Source organism: Rhinoraja longicauda, chromosome 39 (assembly GCF_053455715.1).
Source record: "Rhinoraja longicauda isolate Sanriku21f chromosome 39, sRhiLon1.1, whole genome shotgun sequence".
NCBI lineage: Eukaryota > Metazoa > Chordata > Chondrichthyes > Rajiformes > Arhynchobatidae > Rhinoraja > Rhinoraja longicauda.
Genome location: NC_135991.1, coordinates 11,938,055 through 11,958,447, shown reverse-complemented (window position 1 = coordinate 11,958,447; position 20,393 = coordinate 11,938,055). Strand labels below are relative to the sequence as shown.

The 20,393-nt window shown below is 49.3% G+C and overlaps 1 protein-coding gene across 1 annotated transcript; it reads left to right on the top strand.

Moving 5' to 3' along the window:
• Window positions 1–1,046: 1,046 nt before the first annotated feature.
• Window positions 1,047–15,026, top strand: LOC144611213 (putative G-protein coupled receptor 139). The gene is made up of 4 exons (XM_078430262.1): window positions 1,047–1,190; window positions 3,633–3,728; window positions 4,348–4,495; window positions 14,128–15,026. The coding sequence occupies exons 1-4, from the start codon at window positions 1,047–1,049 to the stop codon at window positions 15,024–15,026; spliced, it is 1,287 nt and encodes a 428-aa protein (XP_078286388.1).
• Window positions 15,027–20,393: the final 5,367 nt, after the last annotated feature.

Genomic DNA, 20,393 nt, shown 5'->3' with positions numbered 1-20,393 from the left:
AGTCATCCGACTTTATACCTGACCTCGCGGTGCTTTATATGCCCCCAGAGCCTGGCCCAAGCGGTGTTCAGGGTCCATAATACATTTCCCTTTTACAATGGCACCTCCTTCCCCAGCCAGCAGATAATCCAGTGCGTATCGGTTCTGCATTGAGAACAGCCGTATGTCTGACAGGCCCTCCTTTATTTCATTTATAGCCTCCACTGTGTTATTCCCCAGAATGGTGAGTCCGCACACAAGATAGCTTCCATTGTTGGACGCCATGGGCCCCTGCGGTCCTACCTAGAGTTATGGTGCTCAATATTCCCCAACCAATGGGGTGATCTCTACTATTACCGATCGCAGCTGGTTCCATCCAGTTAGCGCAAAATTCCTAAGAAATTCCTCATTTTGTTTTTATTTGGCCAACGGCGGATAAGTAGAAGCTCCACCGTACTGGGCAGGGTATAGTTGTGGGGGTAAGGATTCCTATCGCCACTTTGTCTGGGGTCTCTTTTCCCATTACCAGGAAATTGGTCCCTATCCCATTACTCAGGAAATAATAGAAAAATGGAAACATAGAAAATAGGTGCAGGAGCAGACCATTCGGCCCTTCGAGCCTGCACCACCATTCAATATGATAATGGCTGATCATCCAACTTAGTATCCCGTACCTGCCTTCTCTCCATACCCCCAGATCCCTTTAGCCACAAGGGCCACATCTAACTCCCTCTTAATTACAGCCAATGAACTGGCCTCAACTACCTTCTGTGGCAGAGAATTCCACAGATTCGCCACTCTCTGTGTGAAAAAAAACTTTCTCATCTCGGTCCTAAATCCTTCCCCCTTATCCTAAAACTGTGACCCCTTGTTCTGGACATCCCCAACATCGGGAACAATCCGGGTTTGGTATAAACTACTCCCGGGGTTCCTCCGTCAGAACCTGAAGTTGGACCAGTGCTACTCCAGTTATCATTACAGGGGAACCGGGAGTTGCTATCCACCAACATATCATCGGGTACATGTGTGGTTCTAAGGAATTACCTCTTGTGCCAAAGCGTGGTACAATGGGGAAGGTTGTTAATCGCCAGGTGTGTCTTATTTCCCCAACCACAGAATGTCTGCCACCCACTCTCAAGGTCAACACATTGGCTGGTGTTATGGCAAGTGGACCCCCAGGTTGTTGGCTGCGCCGGAATGTCTCCTTTGTGGTAACGCAGCTTACAGTGTTCTGGATTTTTACCACGGCACACCAATACCCGGTTCCATTCCAACAATTGGGGTATCCAGAGGTTGGTCCAGAGGTCTTTATACAGGTGGCTTGGTAGCTCTGACTTTGGGGATATTTAAAGGTAATGTACATAACGGGAGGGGGTAAACCGTACCCTTGGATAAAGTAGCTGGGCTCCATAACTGGGATTTGAGCGAGGTTGCAGGGTGACTTGGACAGGTTGGGTGATTGGGCGGATGCATGGCAGATGCAGTTTAATGTGGATAAGTGTGAGGTTATTCACTTTGGTGGTAAGAATAGGAAGGCAGAGTATTATCTGAATGGTGTCAAGTTAGGAACAGGGGACAGACAACGAGGTCTGGGTGTCCTTGTGCATCAGTCACTGAAAGGAAGCATGCAGGCATAGCAGGCAGTGAAGAAAGCCAATGGAATGCTGGCCTTCATAACAAGAGGATTTGAGTATAGGAGCAAAGAGGTCCTTCTGCAGTTGTACAGGGCCCTAGTGAGACTGCACCTGGAGTACTGTGTGCAGTTTTAGTCTCCAAATTTGAGGAATGATATTCTTGCTATTGAGTGCGTGCAGCGTAGGTTTACTACGTTAATTCCCGGAATGGCGGGACTGTCATATGTTGAACGACTGGAGCGACTAGGCTTGTATACACTGGAATTTAGAAGAATTTAGAAGGATGAGAGGAGATGTTATCGAAACGTATAAGATTATTAAGGGATTTGACACGTTAGAGGCAGGAAACATGTTCACAATATTGGGGGAGTCCAGAACAAGGGGCCAGATTTTAAGAATAAGGCCATTTAAAACTGAGATGAGGAAGCACTTTTTCTGTCAGAAAGTTGTGAATCTGTGGAATTCTCTGCCTCAGAAGGCAGTGGAGGTCAATTTTCTGAATGCATTCAAGAGAGAGCTAGATAGAGCTCTTAAGGATAGCGGAGTCAGGGCGTATGGGGCGAAGGGAGGAACGGGTTACTGATTGAGAATGATCAGCCATGATCACATTGAATGGCGGTGCTGGCTCGAAGGGCCGAATGGCCTCCTGCACCTATTGTCTATTGTCTATTGTCTATAATGCGGAAATAGGTTAAGGGGTAGGTCGTGTAGAGAAAGCAGCGGCTCTGTAGAGGAATTTGATGGGTTGGGAGAGTGGCAAATGGAATATAGTGTAGACATGAGAGAGGGGATTTCTTTAGTCGGACGGTGGTAAATCTGTGGAATTATTTGCCATAGAAGGCTGTGGAGGCAACGTTAGTGGGTATCTTTAAGGCAGCGATAGATAGATTCTTGATTAATATGGGTGTCAGAGGTTATGAGGAGAAGGCATGAAAATAGGGTAAGGAGGGAGAGATAGATCAGCCAGGAATGAATGGCGGAGTAGACAAGGTGGACCGAATAGCCTAATTCTGCTCCTATCCTTTATGAACTTATGACAATATTGCGGTGAAAAAGTTACCAATCAGATTCCTATTTAAAGTTTTCCCCTTCTACCTTGAACCTATGTCCTCTGGTCCTCTGAGCAAAAGATTCTGTGCACATACCCGAACTATTCCTCTCGTGATCTTTTACTCTAATAGATCACCCCTTATCCTCCTGTGCTCTTTGGAATAGAGATCCAGCCTACTCAACCTCCCTATAACTCACACGTTCTAGTCCTGCAAACATCTTCGAAAATCTTTTCTGAACCCTTTCAAGCTTGACAATTACTTTCCCCTAACAAGGTGCCCAGAGCTGAACACAATATTATAAATGCTGTGACCAGTGATGTGCCTCAGGGTTCAGTGTTGGGCCCGTTACTCTTTGTCATGTACATCAATGATGTGGTCTATAAATCTAAATCCCTCTCCCTACACCAGCCCCTCAGCCACACTACACCAGCCCCTCTTCCTGCCCTCACCAGCACAAAGCATTCCAGACATACCCACCACAGACGTCCTACTTTTCAGCCTTCTTCCTAACTCTCGAAACTCACGATGCAGAACCTCCTTCCTCTTGTTCCCAACGTCTTTTGTGCCCACGTGCACAACCATTTCCCGCTGCTCACCTACCCTCTTGAGGATGTTCTGAAGTCGGTCCGAGACATCTTGGACCCTGGCACCAGTGAGGGAACACACCATCATCGTGTCCCGCCTGCCGCCACAGAATCTCCTGTCCGCACCTCGGAACATGGCCGCACCTCGGAACTTGACACACCGATATGGCTCTGCCCGACGTCGGTCTCCCTGATCGAGTCTCATCGTTAGGTTTGGGTCCACCGACCTATCCGCCGCTCAGACTGGAAGCGTCGTTTGCCCCAAATGCTCCCAAGAGGAAATTCCCCCGTGGTCTCCTGCACCCGCTTCATCCTCGTTCTTTCTGTCCCTACCCGTCGCATCTGGTGCACTCTTGGAATGACGATCTAACTGCCATGTCCAGGAAGCTTTCGTGTTCCAGGTCATCCAGCAGCCGCTCCAGTTCCCTAACTCGGTCATTGAGAAGCTGCACGTGGACACAGTTCCCGCAAGTGTAGTGGTCAGTGACAGCAGCACAACCTGCATCACAGGCACTGCACTCGTGTCCCTGCCATTGCGCTTAAATATTTAAATTAAAAACACAACAGAATAAGTGTAGCCTCCTTGCGTCAGCCGCCTGGCCGAAGACTCTTGAGCCAAAGACTCGCACTTTACTCACCAAGGCCGCTACCCCGAGACCAAGCCCTGCTTTTATTTTCTGTTAACTAATTTTACTAATTAGCAAATTTTAAAAAATGCTGACTTAGATTCTGCAGCCATTGCCCGCACTCGCTCCTTCACCTGGCGCTTCTCTGTCGACCTTAACATGAACATCCACCACAATGACTCCTCCTTAACCCTCACTGTGATGGAAGGGGGGAAAATCAATGTCTCCCGTCATTGCTCTCCAGTGGTCTGGGGCCCCAAACCTGCCGTTGACGGGACTATCTTGACTACCGTTGCCGGCGGCGGTCCTTCCTCAAGCTCCTGCATCGAGAGGGGAGGGGTGGGGGGGTCTCAGCTCCCCGGCGTCGGGGAATCTACCCCGAGTCGGGGCTATCGAAGCTCGTGCGGCTTTGGAGCTTCCCGGCGTCGGTCTCAATCCGAGACTTCGAGCTCCTTGATTCTAAACTCCGCAGAGCGCGGTTGGAGCGTCGATCCCATGCAAGGAATCGGCTCCAGTGGTAGGTCCACGCCACGCGGCGGGGCTCAAAATCAGGCCCGAGCAAGGCCTCCAGCTCCACGTTGTGAGGCCGCAGAGCGATCCGGAAAATAATCGCATTTCCGGCAAGTTAAAAAAGTTTCCCACGACGCTCGCTGCCACCCCCCCCCCGCCCCCCCCCCCCCCACACACATAAAAGAAACCAGAGAACTTTAGCACATGCTTTCTGAACACACCAAAAATAACAACAAGAAGACGAAAAAGACAGACAAATTAGAGGCGAGGCTGCCATCGCGGCGCGGCACTGTCATTCGTAGAAAGAACAGAAAAAAGTTTGATCTTCCACGGAGAATGTTTCATCTTCCCCTGACATGGCATTTATCGATATCCACTGTTGGTCCAGTTCAGTGCACGTTGGTTCACAATCCGCTGGGCTGAATGCTTTACATGAAGTCGCGGTGACGCAGCGGTAGCGTTGCTGCCTTAGAGCGAATTATCTGCCTCAGAAGGCAGTGGAGACCAATTCTCTGAATGCATTCAAGAGAGAGCTAGATAGAGCTCTTAAGGATTGCGGAGTCAGGGGGTATGGGGAGAAGGCAGGAACGGGGTACTGATTGAGAATGATCAGCCATGATCACATTGAATGGCGGTGCTGGTTCGAAGGGCCGAATGGCCTCCTCCTGCACCTATTGTCTATTGTCTATTGAATGCAGCGCCGGAGACTCCGGTTCGATCCTGACTACCGGCGCCGTCTGTACGGAATTTGTACATTCTCACTGTGACCTGCGTGGGTTTTCTCCGAGAACTTCGGTTTCCTCCCACACTCCAAAGACGTACAGGTATGCAGGTTACTTGACTGGGTAATTGCAAAAATTGTCCCTAGTGTGTGTAGGATAATGTTAATGTGCGGGGATCGCTGGGCGGCGCGGACTCGGTGGGCTGAAGGGCCTGTTTCCGCGCTGTATCTCTAAATCTAAATCTAAAAAATCTAAATGAAGCTGAGTTGGGAAAGTGTTCTTAATTCAGACTGAATGCGACATGATTTACGTTCAACATGCAGCAACCTCAAGAGGTCTAATAGACAGAGCCTGTGAATAGATGGGTCCCGCGTCAGTGAGAGCTGCCCCATCGTAATCCCATTCAATAAGGATAGTCAACGGCAGGCAGCAATCTGAGACGGCTACAGACTGCGGTGGGGACGACATCTCTGTGCCAGCTATGGCTGGATCCGCGAGCGGAGATCCTGAATTGTTGATGAGGAGACCCGTGGTACTTTATTGGTGGTGAATCAACAGGAAGCCGGTGAAAGTTGTCGCGCCGGGTAACCTGCTCTAGAATCACAGAGTGGCCTGGAAAAAAAAAGGTTCTTCGGCTTAATCAGTCAATGCGCCCACCTGAGATACCGTGATTGCGTTGCGCTTGGCCAATATCTCTTAAAGCACGTCCTTTCCTTGTCCCTGACATAATGACCTTTAACAGGGTTTTGCACCCGCCCCTACTACCTCCTCTGTTCCACTTTGTTCTGTATAACTTGATCATGCAAAACCTGCACCATGCGACAGCTTTTAATATTTTACATCTAAACATTACTTTGAACTCTCCTTGTGGACTCCCTTACCCTGCTTAAAATCCTATGTCCAGCCATAACTTCTTTGTCTCCCATAATTTAATGTATGTCAACGTCACCACAATAGCTCTTGCGCTCCAGCAGAACTGCACACAATTTGTACGGTCATACAGGAGATGATGGGAAATTGCTTTCATCAGAGGGTGGTGAATCGGTGCACGATAGGCTGTGGAGACCATCAATTATTTTTTAAGGCAGAGATAGGTAGATTCTTGATTAGTACGGGTGTCATGTGGTCATGGGTAAAAGGCAACAGAATGGGGTTCAGAAGGAAAAATAGATCAGCTATGATCTATTGTACTCGATTGTACCAGACCCTACCTGACAGAAGGCAATTCTGAATTTAGTGTTGTCCAATTAACCAAATAAGGGAACTCAAGGTAAAGGATGCGCTTGGAGGTCGTGACCATAATATGATTAGATTTAATCTATAATTTGAAAGGGAGAAGGTTGAACCAGGAATGTCAGTGTAGCAGATGAACTAAGAGGACTGTGAAGGCATGAGACAGGAGCTGGCCAAGGTCGAATGGAAAAGGATCATAGCAGGAATGACGGTGAAACAGCAATGGCAGGAATTTCTGGGCATAATCCAGAAGATTATTCACTTGGTTATTCAGAAGGTTATTCACTCTGGAAGTAAGAATAGAAAGGCAGATTATTATCTGAATGGTGTCAAGTTAGGAAGAGGGGATGTTCAACGAGATCTGGGTGTCAATAGACAATAGACAATAGACAATAGGTGCAGGAGTAGGCCATTCAGCCCTTCGAGCCAGCACCGCCATTCAATGCGATCATGGCTGATCACTCTCAATCAGTACCTCGTTCCTGCCTTCTCCCCATACCCCCTCACTCCGCTATCCTTAAGAGCTCTATCCAGCTCTCTCTTGAAAGCATCCAACGAACTGGCCTCCACTGCCTTCTGAGGCATTGAATTCCACAACTTCACCACCCTCTGACTGAAAAAGTTCTTCCTCATCTCCGTTCTAAATGGCCTACCCCTTATTCTTAAACTGTGGCCCCTTGTTCTGGACTCCCCCAACATTGGGAACATGTTATCTGCCTCTAATGTGTCCAATCCCCTAATTATCTTATATGTTTCAATAAGATCCCCCCTCATCCTTCTAAATTCCAGTGTATACAAGCCCAATCGCTCCAGCCTTTCAACATACGACAGTCCCGCCATTCCGGGAATTAACCTAGTGAACCTACGCTGCACGCCCTCCATAGCAAGAATATCCTTCCTCAAATTTGGAGACCAAAACTGCACACAGTACTCCAGGTGCGGTCTCACCAGGGCCCGGTACAACTGTAGAAGGACCTCTTTGCTCCTATACTCAACTCCTCTTGTTACGAAGGCCAACATTCCATTGGCTTTCTTCACTGCCTGCTGTACCTGCATGCTTCCTTTCATTGACTGATGCACTAGGACACCCAGATCTCGTTGAACTCCCCCTCCTCCTAACTTGACACCATTCAGATAATAATCTGCCTTTCTATTCTTACTTCCAAAGTGAATAACCTCACACTTATCTACATTAAACTGCATCTGCCATGTATCCGCCCACTCACACAACCTGTCCAAGTCACCCTGCAGCCTTATTGCATCTTCCTCACAATTCACACTACCCCCCAACTTAGTATCATCTGCAAATTTGCTAATGGTACTTTTAATCCCTTCGTCTAAGTCATTAATGGTGAGTCTGTGGAATTCTCTGCACATAGTGGCCATTCCATCAGTACTACCTCAAAGTGTGTCACTCCACCAGCACTACCCACAGTGTGCCGCTGCATCAGTAATAAAATATAGTTTGTTGCTCCATCTGTACTACCCTACACTGTGCCACTTCATCAGTGCCTCCCCACAGAGCGCAGCACCATCAGGAATATCACTCGGGTTATCGTCGCATCAGTACGTGTGTCACTCCATCAGAAAAATCCATTATCACTCCATCAGTACTACCACGCAGCGTGTCACTCCATCAGTACTCCCCCACAGTGTCAACCATTAGTACTTCCTCGCAGTGTCACTCCATCAGTATTCCCCACAGTATGTCACTCCATCAGCCCTATCTCACTGTGTCACTCCATCAGTAATTCCCCACAGTTTCACTCTATTAGTATTTCTCCACAATGTATCACTGCATTAGTACTACCCGATGTTTATCATTCAATCAGGACTATCCCAGTGTGTCACCCCATAAGTGCTGCCACAAATTGTGTCACTCCATCAGTATTGCCGCTCAGTGTGTCACTGCATTAGTACTACACCACATTTGTGTCATCACAATAGTACTACCGCTCAGTGTGTTACTCCGTCGGTGAAACCGCAGAGTGTCTCACTGCATCAATACAACTCCATGGTGTTACACTCCATCAGCACTGCCCAACATCATGTCACTCCAGTGCAACCCTAGAACGTGTCACTCCATCAATGCTCCCCGCAGTATGTTCTTCCATCAGTACTCCCCAAAGTGTTTCACAACATCAGGACTATCTCAAATGTGTCATTCCATCTGCAATACCCCACAGTGTGCTAACCCATCGCTGCGACTCCATGGTGTGTAAATCCATCAATATGTCACCACAGTTTGTCATCGCAACAGTACTACCGCACAGCGTGTCAATCAATCAGTATTACTGTGTCAATCCAACAGAATGTGTTATTGCATCAGTCCTACCCCACAGTGTGTCATTCCATCAACACACCTCCACAGTACGTCATTACATCAGTACTACTCCACAGTGTTACACTCCATCAGTACAACACTGGTGCGTGTCACTCCATCAGTACCACCCTACAATATGTTATTCCATCAGTATTACACCACAGTGATGCACTCCATCAGTACTGCCTTGAGCTTGTCATTCCATTTTGTACGACCACACAGACTCATTCAATTAGTATTAACCATCAGTGTAACCCTCCATCTGTACTGCCCCACCGTCATTCCTACCTCAGTGTGGAAGTCACATTGTGCAACCCGACAGTACCACCGAACATTGTGTCAATACTTGCCCACTGTGCGCCGTTCTGTCCATACCACCCCCAGTGCGTCATTCAATCAGCACTACACCGAAGTATGTCACTTCATCAGTACAACCGCGCAGTGTGTCACTCCATCAGTACTGCTCCACAGCGTGTCACTCCATCAGTTTTACCCCAAGGGGTGGGGTGATGGAGTGACAAACTGCGTGGTAGCACTGATGCATTGACATGAGTACTACCACACAGTTTGTCAATCCGTCAGTACTACTTCAGTGTGGAACTATATCAGTACGACCCCAGGGTGTCAGTCCATCAATTCTACGCCACAGTGTGCGAGTTCCTCAGTACTACCTCACAATGTATCACTCCATTAGTCTACCCCACAGTTTCATCCATCAATTCTTCCCCACAGTATGTCATTACAACAGAACTACCTCACAATTTGTCCACACCCTCCTATGGAAAGCCCAAGCCAGATGGGCGGGCCATGTCGTCAGAATGCCCGAGAGTCGACTGCCAAAACAGCTTCTGTATGGGGAACTGTGTCAGGGCAAGCGCTCAGTAGGAGGACAGAAGAAACTGTTTAAGGACTGCCTCAAAGTGTCCCTCAAAGACTTGGACATTAACCTCAGCAGTTGGGAGTCTTTTGCTCTGGACCATCCAACCTGGCGTAGCAAGCTCACCACAAGAGCCCGTGCAGCAGAGAACAGACGCACTGCACAGGCCCAGAGGAAACGCACCGCGCGCAAGGCCCGGGCTACCTCCACTTCCACTGCAGCACCCATCCACTTTTGTCCTACGTGTGGGCGTGCCTTCCGGGCCCGGATTTGCCTCAACAGTCACTTCAGGACCCACAGTCACCAATCCTCCAACTGAAATTGATGTCATGGTCATCTTCGAACCCGAAGGACGAACAACAACAACAACAACACAGCACATTGTGTCACTCCATCAGTACTACCCCCACATTGTGTCACTCCATCAGTGCACTGCACAGAGTGTAACTCCATCAGTACTACTGCGCAGTGTGTCACTTCATCAATACAACTCCAAAGTGTGTCACTCCATCAGTACCAACCCACAGTGTGTTAATCCACCATTACTACCATACATTGTGTCACTCCATCAGTTCCACTGCACAGTGTGTCACTCCATCAGTAATGCCCCACAGCGTGTCACGTCGTCACTAAAACCCACAGTATGCCATTACATCATTACAAACACACATGTTCACACCCTCAAACACAGTCAAACACGCACACAAACATACCCGCGCACGAAGACACAAACAATCTCTCAAATGCAATCACAAACAAGTAAATATACTCTCACACATTCTCACATACAATCACACGTACACATGCATTCACACTAACAGATATTCACACGCACTAGCACGAAGAGACACGCACTCATTCTCACATACTTACACACGAACACATTTTCTGACAACACCATCATATACTCTCACACACACACACACACACACTATCAAAGAATTACATACTCAAACACTCTGACAAACTCACATCCCACATATTCTCTCACATTCTCACAAACAGCCACACACACGCACAGACGCAAACACGGTCCTTCACAAACCCACATGCACTCTCCCACTCAGAGACACAGATGCATTCAATCGCACTTGCATCCACATTTACTAATGCTCACACACTCACACGCACACTCACGCACTCGCACAGACAGACACACACACACACACACAAATATAGGCACTCTTACATGCTCTACCGCTCTCTCACACGCAGACCCGCATGCTCACGTGCACATTTTGGGATTGAGCGTATCCTTGGATGTTCGCGTCGAGCAGCGCAGCGCAGCGGGGCCAGGATGTTCCCGGTGAGCGGGGCCAAGCCCTGCAGTCGGCCCGGTCGGCCCGGCTCGCCCACCGCGGACGGCGATGAGAATCGCGCCTCGCGAGCGAGGAAGGAGCCGCGAGGGACCGCAGAGAGCGAGGTGGGCCGTTGGGGAGCGAGGAACGCCGCCGAGAACGAAGGGGCGACCCGCGGTGCGGCGGCAGGCAGGAGATAGAACTATTCGGCCAACGTTTGTAACTTTGTCGGCGTCAAAATGTGGCGACACTTTTGTACTGCCTAGGTGAGGTTTTCTGCATGATGTTACCGGGTTGTCTGCAATACTAAGCATTTCACTCTACCTCATTACGTGATAATAAGGTATCATTGAATCATTGAAATTCCTGCAACTGCATACACTAACACACACACACACACACACACACCGACTCATGTGCACAGTCTCACACATTCACACTCGCATACACGTGCTAGCACACCCTTGCACGGACTCGCACACTCACACTGTCACACACAATCAATATCCAATGCGAGTCAGGCTGCACCTCTGGAGAAATCTAGTTGAGTATGTCAGTTCAGAGCAGTTTATTGTCACGTGTACCGAGGTACCGTGAAAAAGCTTTTGTTGCGTGCTACCCAGTCAATGGAAACAAAATACTTCATTACAGTCGAGCCATTTACAGAGTATATATACATGATAAGGGGATAACGTTCAGTGCAAGGTAAAGCCTGCAAAATCCGATCGAGGATAGTCCGAGGAGCAACAAAGAGTTAGATAACAGTTCAGCACTGCTTTCTGGTTGTGGTGGGATGATTCCATTGCCTGATAACAACCGGGAAGACACTGACCCTGAAACTGGAGGTGTGCATTTTCACACTTCTGTACATTTTGCCTGATGGGAGAGAGGAGAAGCAGGAGTGGCAAGTGTGCGACTCGTCCTTGATTATGCTGCTGGCCTTGCCGAGGCAGCGTGGTTTATAAATTGAGTCAATAAAAGGGAGTTTGCTTTGTGTCATGGTCTGGACAATTCGCAACAATTTCTTGCGTTCTTGTATGGAGCTGTTCGCAAACCAAGCTGTGATGCATCTTGATAAAATACTTTCTATGGTGCATCTGTCGAAGTTGGTGAGAGTTGTAGAGGGCAGGCCGAACTAGCTAAGCCTGCTAAGGACATGGATGGGTGAAGTTCGGTTCGAGACCCTTCAGACTGATTGTGGTGGGACGGTGGAGAAGGCTGGAACAGCAGGACAAAGCGAGTTGAATGATGAGTGGGTGAAGAACGTTTTCATAGTTAGGTGGTTGAGACCAGAGGTTAAAAGATAAAAGTTGCGAGATAAGGATTGAGCAGGATGGAATTATAAAGAGAGAGGAGGGAATATCGGTTGAAGGTGAGGTGGAGGGGTTGAACAGGTGCGAGTCCGCGTGAAGCAAGAGAAAGGGCGAGGGAAAAGCGGGAAGTTGCACGTTAGTTACCTGGCATTTGCTAATGTTCATACCATTAGGTTGCAAGATTACCAAGCGGACTATGAAGTGGCATTCTTTCTGTTTTAATGTAACCTCTCTGGCGCTGGTGCAGTAAGAGTGGGAGTGGGAGGGGAGAGAGGTTGGCAGAGATCGGGCGGCACAGAGAGGGAGAATAGAGAGTGTAGGGGAGAGAGTAACAGTTCAGAGAGAGAATAGCAGTAAAGATGGAGAGAGGGAGAGAAAGAGAGGAGAGAGAGATGATGCATCATTCGCCGTTTGTTCTACTTTTAAGACAATTCTGAGGCGGCAATGGTTCTGTTCACAGAGTGTCGTGAGTCTTTGGGTCGTTCCTCCTCAGAGCTGATGAAGGTAGAGAATGTTGTTGTCCCGCCACAAAATCAGACCCACTGCAGGCAAGGAGTGAATGGTTACAGGCCCTAGAATTTGGGATTGCCTTAGTGGGTGAAGTGGATTGAAGGAAATAAGATAAACAACATGAGGCGGAGAGATGGATCCAATGGAGTTTGAAACAATATCCCCTTTGCTGGAACAATGCCGCTCCCAATTTCCATCCGTCAGTATCGCCACCATTCCCAGTCTTTGGAGTTTCTCAATCAATTCCCTGATTAAATAAATCACGACCTGTCTCAGCGGGGATTTCACTTGGCTGATGTCATCTGTTTGCGAATCATTTCAAAATATCTATTTTTTAAACTCTGTTGAAACTTCACTGTCCCGGTGGAGACGGGAAATGGTATAAAATCTCCGGGAATGTTCTGCCCCAGCATTTCATTCCGAGAGATTACCGGGAGCTCACGGGGACACGTCGCTGGGCAGAGAAAATGGGGGAAAAGGTTTTGCAATATGACAACGTGGAGAAAAACTTGTACGTGATCATTGCTGCCGTTGGAGTCCCTGGTAAGTGAGCAGAACAATTCAAGTTTTATAACTCCGTCTGTTAACCGGTGTTGACCTGATTCTGATCGTGTTACATGATTCCCAACTAATGATCGTTGTACAAGAATATGTGAAGTGTATCAATCCTCTCAGTGAAGTAACGTCGTTGTAATTTTTCTTATTTTCAGACAGCCGAAACTAACCCTTTTTCTCCCACTTCCGAGACCCACTAGAATGTTGTTCTTGTCTTCAGTGGGACCTTGCCCAGAGTTGTCACAGTGCTCGGGACAGGCAGCTCTCCGGGACGGTGTGACTCGGAGGGGTTTACATTGTGAAGTTCACTGTGTCTGAGTTATTGATCAGAGTGAACACCCGCTCCTGTGGACACGTCTCACTGTGGATTCTGTCACAGTTGGATTCAACCCGCCTGTTGGTCAATAATTGGATCGATCTCCTGAACCGGTGGCCGCGGATCTACCGTCGTGTGTTGTTACCGAACTGAGGAATGAATCCATTAACGGAGCCGCTCTGCTGCCGGATCCTAAGTTGTCCCTGCCTTCCCTCTGGAACCCTCCTCGTCCCCATCAGATGCCGAGTTCCCAGTGCCCTGGTTAAACGCGGCCGGTCACGGTTAAGTCTGTCAAACCGGCCCCATCAGAGACTGTGAGCGGGGTTAACTGTAGACAGGACCATTCCGCCCATTGTAGCGGGCGGCTGTTCCTTCCCTCCCCGTCCTTTACCCCGCCCGTCGACTTATCTCCTCTCCCCTGAAGCAGGCAGGTCGGGCACAGTCGGAGCCGGGTCTGACATTGTTAAACCTGCAGCCGCGCACCGACTCCAACACTCCTGATCTCCAGCTGAAAGTGGAGCCGGTGTTCAGCCCCGGAGACCGTGTTCAGTAATGCTCAGTGTCCGCTCCCCTTCTCTTTCCGCAGTGAATTTAGTGGCGATTGTGATCCTGTCCCGGGGAAAGTGCGGCCTCTCCACCTGCACCACTCGCTACCTGGTGGCCATGGCAGCGGCCGATCTACTCACCCTGATCACCGAGGTCATTTTGTATCAGATCCGATTACGTTACATTCCTTGGAGTTTCCTGTCCATCACCCCTGTGTGCAGTGTTATCAATGTACTGCTATATGCAGCTACAGACTGTTCCGTCTGGTTCACCGTCACTTTCACCTTCGATCGGTTTGTCGCCATTTGCTGCCAGAAGCTGAAAACTCAATATTGCACCGGGAAAACTGCGGCTGCGGTTCTCGCAACAGCCGGCGTTCTGCTCTGTCTGAAAAACGTACCCCGCTACTTCACACAGAAACCCAGAACGATCATCGACAATGTCCCGTGGAGGTGTCTCGCGATCGACAGTTATTTCACTGACCCCGGGTGGGTGGCATTTGACTGGTTCGACACGGTTTTAACTCCGTTCATCCCTTTTGCTGTCATCCTGCTGCTCAACGCTCTGACAGTCCGGCACATTTTAGTGGCCAGTCGGGTCCGTCAGGGGCTGAGGGGTCAGAGCAAGGGGGAGAAGCGCAGTGACCCGGAGATGGAGAGCAGGAGGAGGTCTGTGGTTTTACTCTTCACCATCTCCGGCAGCTTCATCCTCCTGTGGCTGCCGCTGGTTGTAAACTTCGCCTACTATCAGATCACAGCAATTGGAATTCATCAGAATGCTTCTCAACTTATCTTTCACTACGTCGGGATTTTGCTGAGTAATCTCAGCTGCTGCTTGAACACATTTATTTACGCGGCGACCCAGTCCAAGTTCAGGGAGCAGGTGAAGAGCGCGGTGAAATATCCGCTCACCTCAGTGCTTCGGCTCATCAATAAATGCTCGCCCTGAGCGCATCCAAGAGGCTGCCTCAGTTTCTCCGCTCCGGGCTCCGGCTTCTCAAATTCACCGCCGGATCTTCCACGTGTCAGTTCCGTGCCGATGATGCCATCGACGGATCTGCTCCGGGACCCGAAGCCCTTCACAGCGAGATCTGCCACAGCTACCCATTCGACCCTCTCTCCGTTCTCTCTGTCACCCTCTCTCCCCTCTTTCTTTCTCTCTCCCTTTCTCTCCCCGTCTCTCTCACCCCCTCCCACTCTCCACCCACTCGCTCTCCCTACCCCATCTCTCACTCTCCCCCTCCCTCCCCCTGTGTCTCTCCACCCTCTACCTCCACTCTCTCTCTTTCCCACTTCTCCCCCCTCTCTACCCACATTCTCTCTCGCCCCTCGCACTCTCTCCCCTGTCTTCCCCCCCTCCCCCACTTTTACAACCCTCACACTCTGCCTCTCCCCCCCCTCTCTCTCCCCTATCTCTCTCTCTCCTCCTCTCTCTTCCCCTCTCCGTTCCCCTCTCCCTCTCCCCATCGCTCTCCCATAATCCCCCCTTCTCTCTCTCTCTCTCTCTCTCTCTCTCTCTCTCTCTCTCTCTCTCTCTCTCTCTCTCTCTCTCTCTCTCTCTCTCTCTCTCTCTCTCTCTCTCTCTCTCTCTCTCTCTCTCTCTCTCTCTCTCTCTCTCTCTCTCTCTCTCTCTCTCTCTCTCTCTCTCTCTCTCTCTCTCTCTCTCTCTCTCTCTCTCTCTCTCTCTCTCTGTCTCTCTCTCTCTCTCTCTTTCTCCCTGTCTCTCTGTCTCTCTCTCTCTCTCTGTCTGTCTGTCTCTCTGTCTCTCCCTCTCTCTGTCTGTCCGTCTTTTTATCACGTACTTGGGGGTAGAGCGCTTCCACCGCCAGCTGAAGGCTGCCCTGAAGACCCGGCTCGTTGACCCGGACTGGGTCGATGCTTTTCCGTAGGTTTTACTGGGTGTCCGCACTGCGCCCAAAGAGGACTTGGCCACCTCCTCGGCTGAATTGGTGTTCGGGGCCTCGTGAACAGTACCCGGTGAGTATATTCCATCAGCCCAGGGTCAAGCGGAACCGTCGGCCGCCCTGCAACGCCTTCGGGAGACGGTGGTTTCGCTGGCACCGTTGCCGACGTCTCGCCATGGTTCGGTTCGGTCGCATGTCCCTTCCGCTCTGCAGGACTGCTCGTTTGTTTTCCTGGGCCGGGATGCACACCGGACGCCTCTTCAGCGTCCGTATGAAGGGCCATTCAAGGTGCTCGAGCGTGGCTCTGCCACCTTCGTTTTGGACATAGGGGGTCGTCCTGAGACTGTCTCTATTTCGCGGCTGAAGCCGGAGCACGTGGACATTAGCCAGCCGGTCCTACTGGCACGGACACGCCCTCGGGGTCGTCCTGCGTCCCGGCCCTTACCCCCAGAGTCACCGCGGTTGTCTTCCCCTGGCGGAGTGGTTCCAGTTCCTCCGACCGCCGTGGTGCGGGCTGGTCGTCTCATACGTCCCCCTGTCCGTTTCGTGCCTCCGGTTCTTGGGGGGGGGGGGGGGGTCCAGTGGCGATGCCCGGGGATTAGGCCACTCCCTGTGTCATCCCCCTCGGCACGGGTTGGACAGGGCTTGGGAGGGGACTAGTGCTACGGGGTTTGCCTGAAGGGGATAGAGAGAACTCGAGCTGGAGACTGGAGAGAGCGGATGTTCTGTTGCTGCATTAAATTACTGTTAATACTTACCTGGCGTCTTGCCTGAATCCTACTGCGTCCAGGCCCACTATAGTATCGTGTATTACATTGTACGATATCGTAGTGTGTTATATGTTTTTATAATGTATCATTACAGGGTACAGGAAAGAATTAGGCCATTCAGCCCATCAAATCTACTCCGCCATTCAATCATGGCTGATCTATCTCCCCTCTTAAACCCATTCTCCTGTCTTCTCCTCAAAACCTCTGATACCCGTACCAATCAAGAATCTATCAAGCTCTGCCTTAAAAATACCCACTGACTCCCACTGCTCCCTAGAGCCTACCAGGGAGAAGGCAATTCTGGATTTAGTGTTGTGTAATGATCCTGATCTGATAAGGGGACTAGAGGTAAAAGAGCCATTAGGAGGCAATGATTACAACATGATAAGTTTTACTCTGCAAATGGAAAGGCAGAAGGGAAAATCGGAAGTGTCAGTATTACAGTATAGCAAAGGGGATTACAGAGGCATGAGGCAGGAGCTGGCCAAAATTGACTGGAAGGAGGCCCTAGCAGGGAAGACGGTAGAACAGCAATGGCAGGTATTCCTGGGAATAATGCAGGTTTGCAGGATCAATTTATTCCAAAGAGGTGGAAAGACTCTAAGGGGAGTAAGAGACACCTGTGGCTGACAAGGGAAGTTAGGGACAGCATAAGAATTAAGGAGAGGAAGTATAACATAGCAAAGAAGAGTGGGAAGACAGAGGATTGGGACTCTTTTAAAGAGCAACAAACGTTAACTAAAAAGGCAATACGGGGAGAAAAGATGAGGTACGAGGGTAAACTAGCCAATAATATAAAGGAGGATAGCAAAAGTTTTTTTAGGTACGTGAAGAGGACAAAAATAGTCAAGGCAAATGTGGGTCCCTTGAAGACAGAAACAGGGGAATTTATTATGGGGAACAAAGAAATGGCAGACGAGTTAAACCGTTACTTTGGATCTGTCTTCACTGAGGAAGATACACACAATCTCCCAAATGTTCTAGGGGCCGGAGAACCTAGGGTGATGGAGGAACTGAAGGAAATCCACATTAGGCAGGAAATGGTTTTGGGTAGACTGATGGGACTGAAGGCTGATAAATCCCCAGGGCCTGATGGTCTGCATCCCAGGGTACTTAAGGAGGTGGCTCTAGAAATAGTGGAAGCATTGGAGATCATTTTTCAATGTTCTATCGATTCAGGATCAGTTCCTGTGGATTGGAGGATAGCAAATGTTATCCCACTTTTTTAAGAAAGGAGGGAGAGAGAAAACGGGTAATTATGGACCAGTTAGTCTGACATCAGTGGTGGGGAAGATGCTGGAGTCAATTATAAAAGACGAAATTGCTGAGCATTTGGATAGCAGTAACGGGATCATTCCGAGTCAGCATGGATTTACGAAGGGGAAATCATGCTTGACAATTCTACTGGATGTAACTAGGAAAATTGACAGTGGAGAGTCAGTGGATGTGGTGTACCTCGACTTTCAGAAAGCCTTCGACAAGGTCCCACATAGGAGATTAGTGGGCAAAATTAGAGCACATGGTATTGGGGGTAGGGTACTGACATGGATAGAAAATTGGTTGACAGACAGAAAGCAAAGAGTGGGGAAAAATGGATCCCTTTCGGAATGGCAGGCAGTGACCAGTGGGGTACCGCAAGGTTCAGTGCTGGACCCCAGCTATTTACGATATACATTAATGACTTAGATGAAGGGATTAAAAGTACCATTAGCAAATTTGCAGATGATACTAAGCTGGGGGGTAGTGTGAATTGTGAGGAAGATGCAATAAGGCTGCAGGGTGACTTGGACAGGTTGTGTGAGTGGGCGGATACATGGCAGATGCAGTTTAATGTAGATAAGTGTGAGGTTATTCACTTTGGAAGTAAGAATAGAAAGGCAGATTATTATCTGAATGGTGTCAAGTTAGGACGAGGTGATGTTCAACGAGATCTGGGTGTCCTCGTGCATCAGGAAGCATGCAGGTACAGCAGGCAGTGAAGAAAGCCAATGGAATGTTGGCCTTCATAACAAGAGGAGTTGAGTATAGGAGCAAAGAGGTCCTTTTACAGTTGTACCGGGCCCTGGTGAGACCGCACCTGGAGTACTGTGTGCAGTTTTGGTCTCCAAATTTGAGGAAGGATATTCTTGCTATTGAGGGCGTGCAGCGTAGGTTCACTGGGTTAATTCCCGGAATGGCGGGACTGTCGTATGTTGAAAGGCTGGAGCAATTAGGCTTGTATACACTGGAATTTAGAAGGATGAGGGGGGGGTCTTATTGAAACATATAAGATAATTAGGGGATTGGACACATTAGAGGCAGGAAACATGTTCCCAATGTTGGGGGAGTCCAGAACAAGGGGCCACAGTTTAAGAATAAGGGGTAGGCCATTTAGAACGGAGATGAGGAAGAACTTTTTCAGTCAGAGGGTGGTGAAGGTGTGGAATTCTCTGCCTCAGAAGGCAGTGGAGGCCAGTTCGTTGGATGCTTTCAAGAGAGAGCTGGATAGAGCTCTTAAGGATAGCGGAGTGAGGGGGTATGGGGAGAAGGCAGGAACGGGGTACTGATTGAGAGTGATCAGCCATGATCGCATTGAATGGCGGTGCTGGCTCGAAGGGCTGAATGGCCTACTCCTGCACCTATTGTCTATTGTCTATTGTCTATTTGAGGCAGAAATTTAGTAACGCCCACCAGGCGCTGTAGCCAGTGCAATGTGCTGTTGTTAAGGGCCGTGAGATCTACCCCTCCACCAGGGGGACGGGTGCAGTCGAAAATGACGTGCTGCGCTGTTTGCTGGTCTGCTCCACACACGCAGGCTGCTGATGGACGCAACCCGCAACGATGCATGTTGGCGTAGAACCGGCAGACCCCTGTGCGGAGTCGGTTCATGGCGACCCACTCTTTGCGGGGCAAATCCGAGCCGGGTGGGTCTGTGGTGTTCGGTGCGACAGTGAATTGAGGAGGTCGCGATGTATGTTCCCAGCTGGTTCTCCATGCTGCTAGTATGTTGACACCGGAGCCACAGAGGGTCGCTGCATGACGGGAGAAAGGGTGACGAGATGACAAGCTTTGAGGTCCCTCACAGCTAATCCAGACCCATCACTGACTACACAGGTAATGTCACTGCTTATCCAGTCCGATAACTGACCACACTGATAATACCACTGCTTATCCAGACCCATCACTGATCACACACATAATGTCACTGCATATTCAGACCCAACACTGACCACACTGATAATGAAACTGCTTATCCAGATCCGTCACTGATCACACAGATAATGTCACTGGTTATCCAGTCCGATAACTGGCCACACTGATAATGAAACTGCTTATCCAGACCCATTACTGATCACGCAGATAACGTAACACAAATGGACTTCGTTCGATGATCTACACCCATTACCAGGACATCTCACAAAACAACCACTTACCCAGTTCCGTCGCACACTAGCCCATGTATATTTTAACCAGTGACACATTTCTCTCATGCGGACTCACAGCAGATGAATTGACATGTTTGTATGTTACCTAAACATGGATAACCATGGAAGAGAATTGGTGAACTTATAATGTTAAATGGGCGCTTAATCTAGTTTGTCTTGATCTGAATCTATTCTACGGTCCCAGGACAGGGATCCATAGACAAGTGAGGAATATCTT

Coding starts and splice junctions, on each gene's coding strand:
- LOC144611213 (XM_078430262.1), top strand. CDS start 1,047: ATGGGGAAGGTTGTTAATCGCCAGGTGTGTCTTATTTCCCCAACCACA. Junction 1,191..3,632: donor GCCGGAATGTCTCCTTTGTG/GTAACGCAGCTT, acceptor TGCCATGTCCAG/GAAGCTTTCGTGTTCCAGGT. Junction 4,496..14,127: donor GGAAAATAATCGCATTTCCG/GCAAGTTAAAAA, acceptor CAGTGAATTTAG/TGGCGATTGTGATCCTGTCC.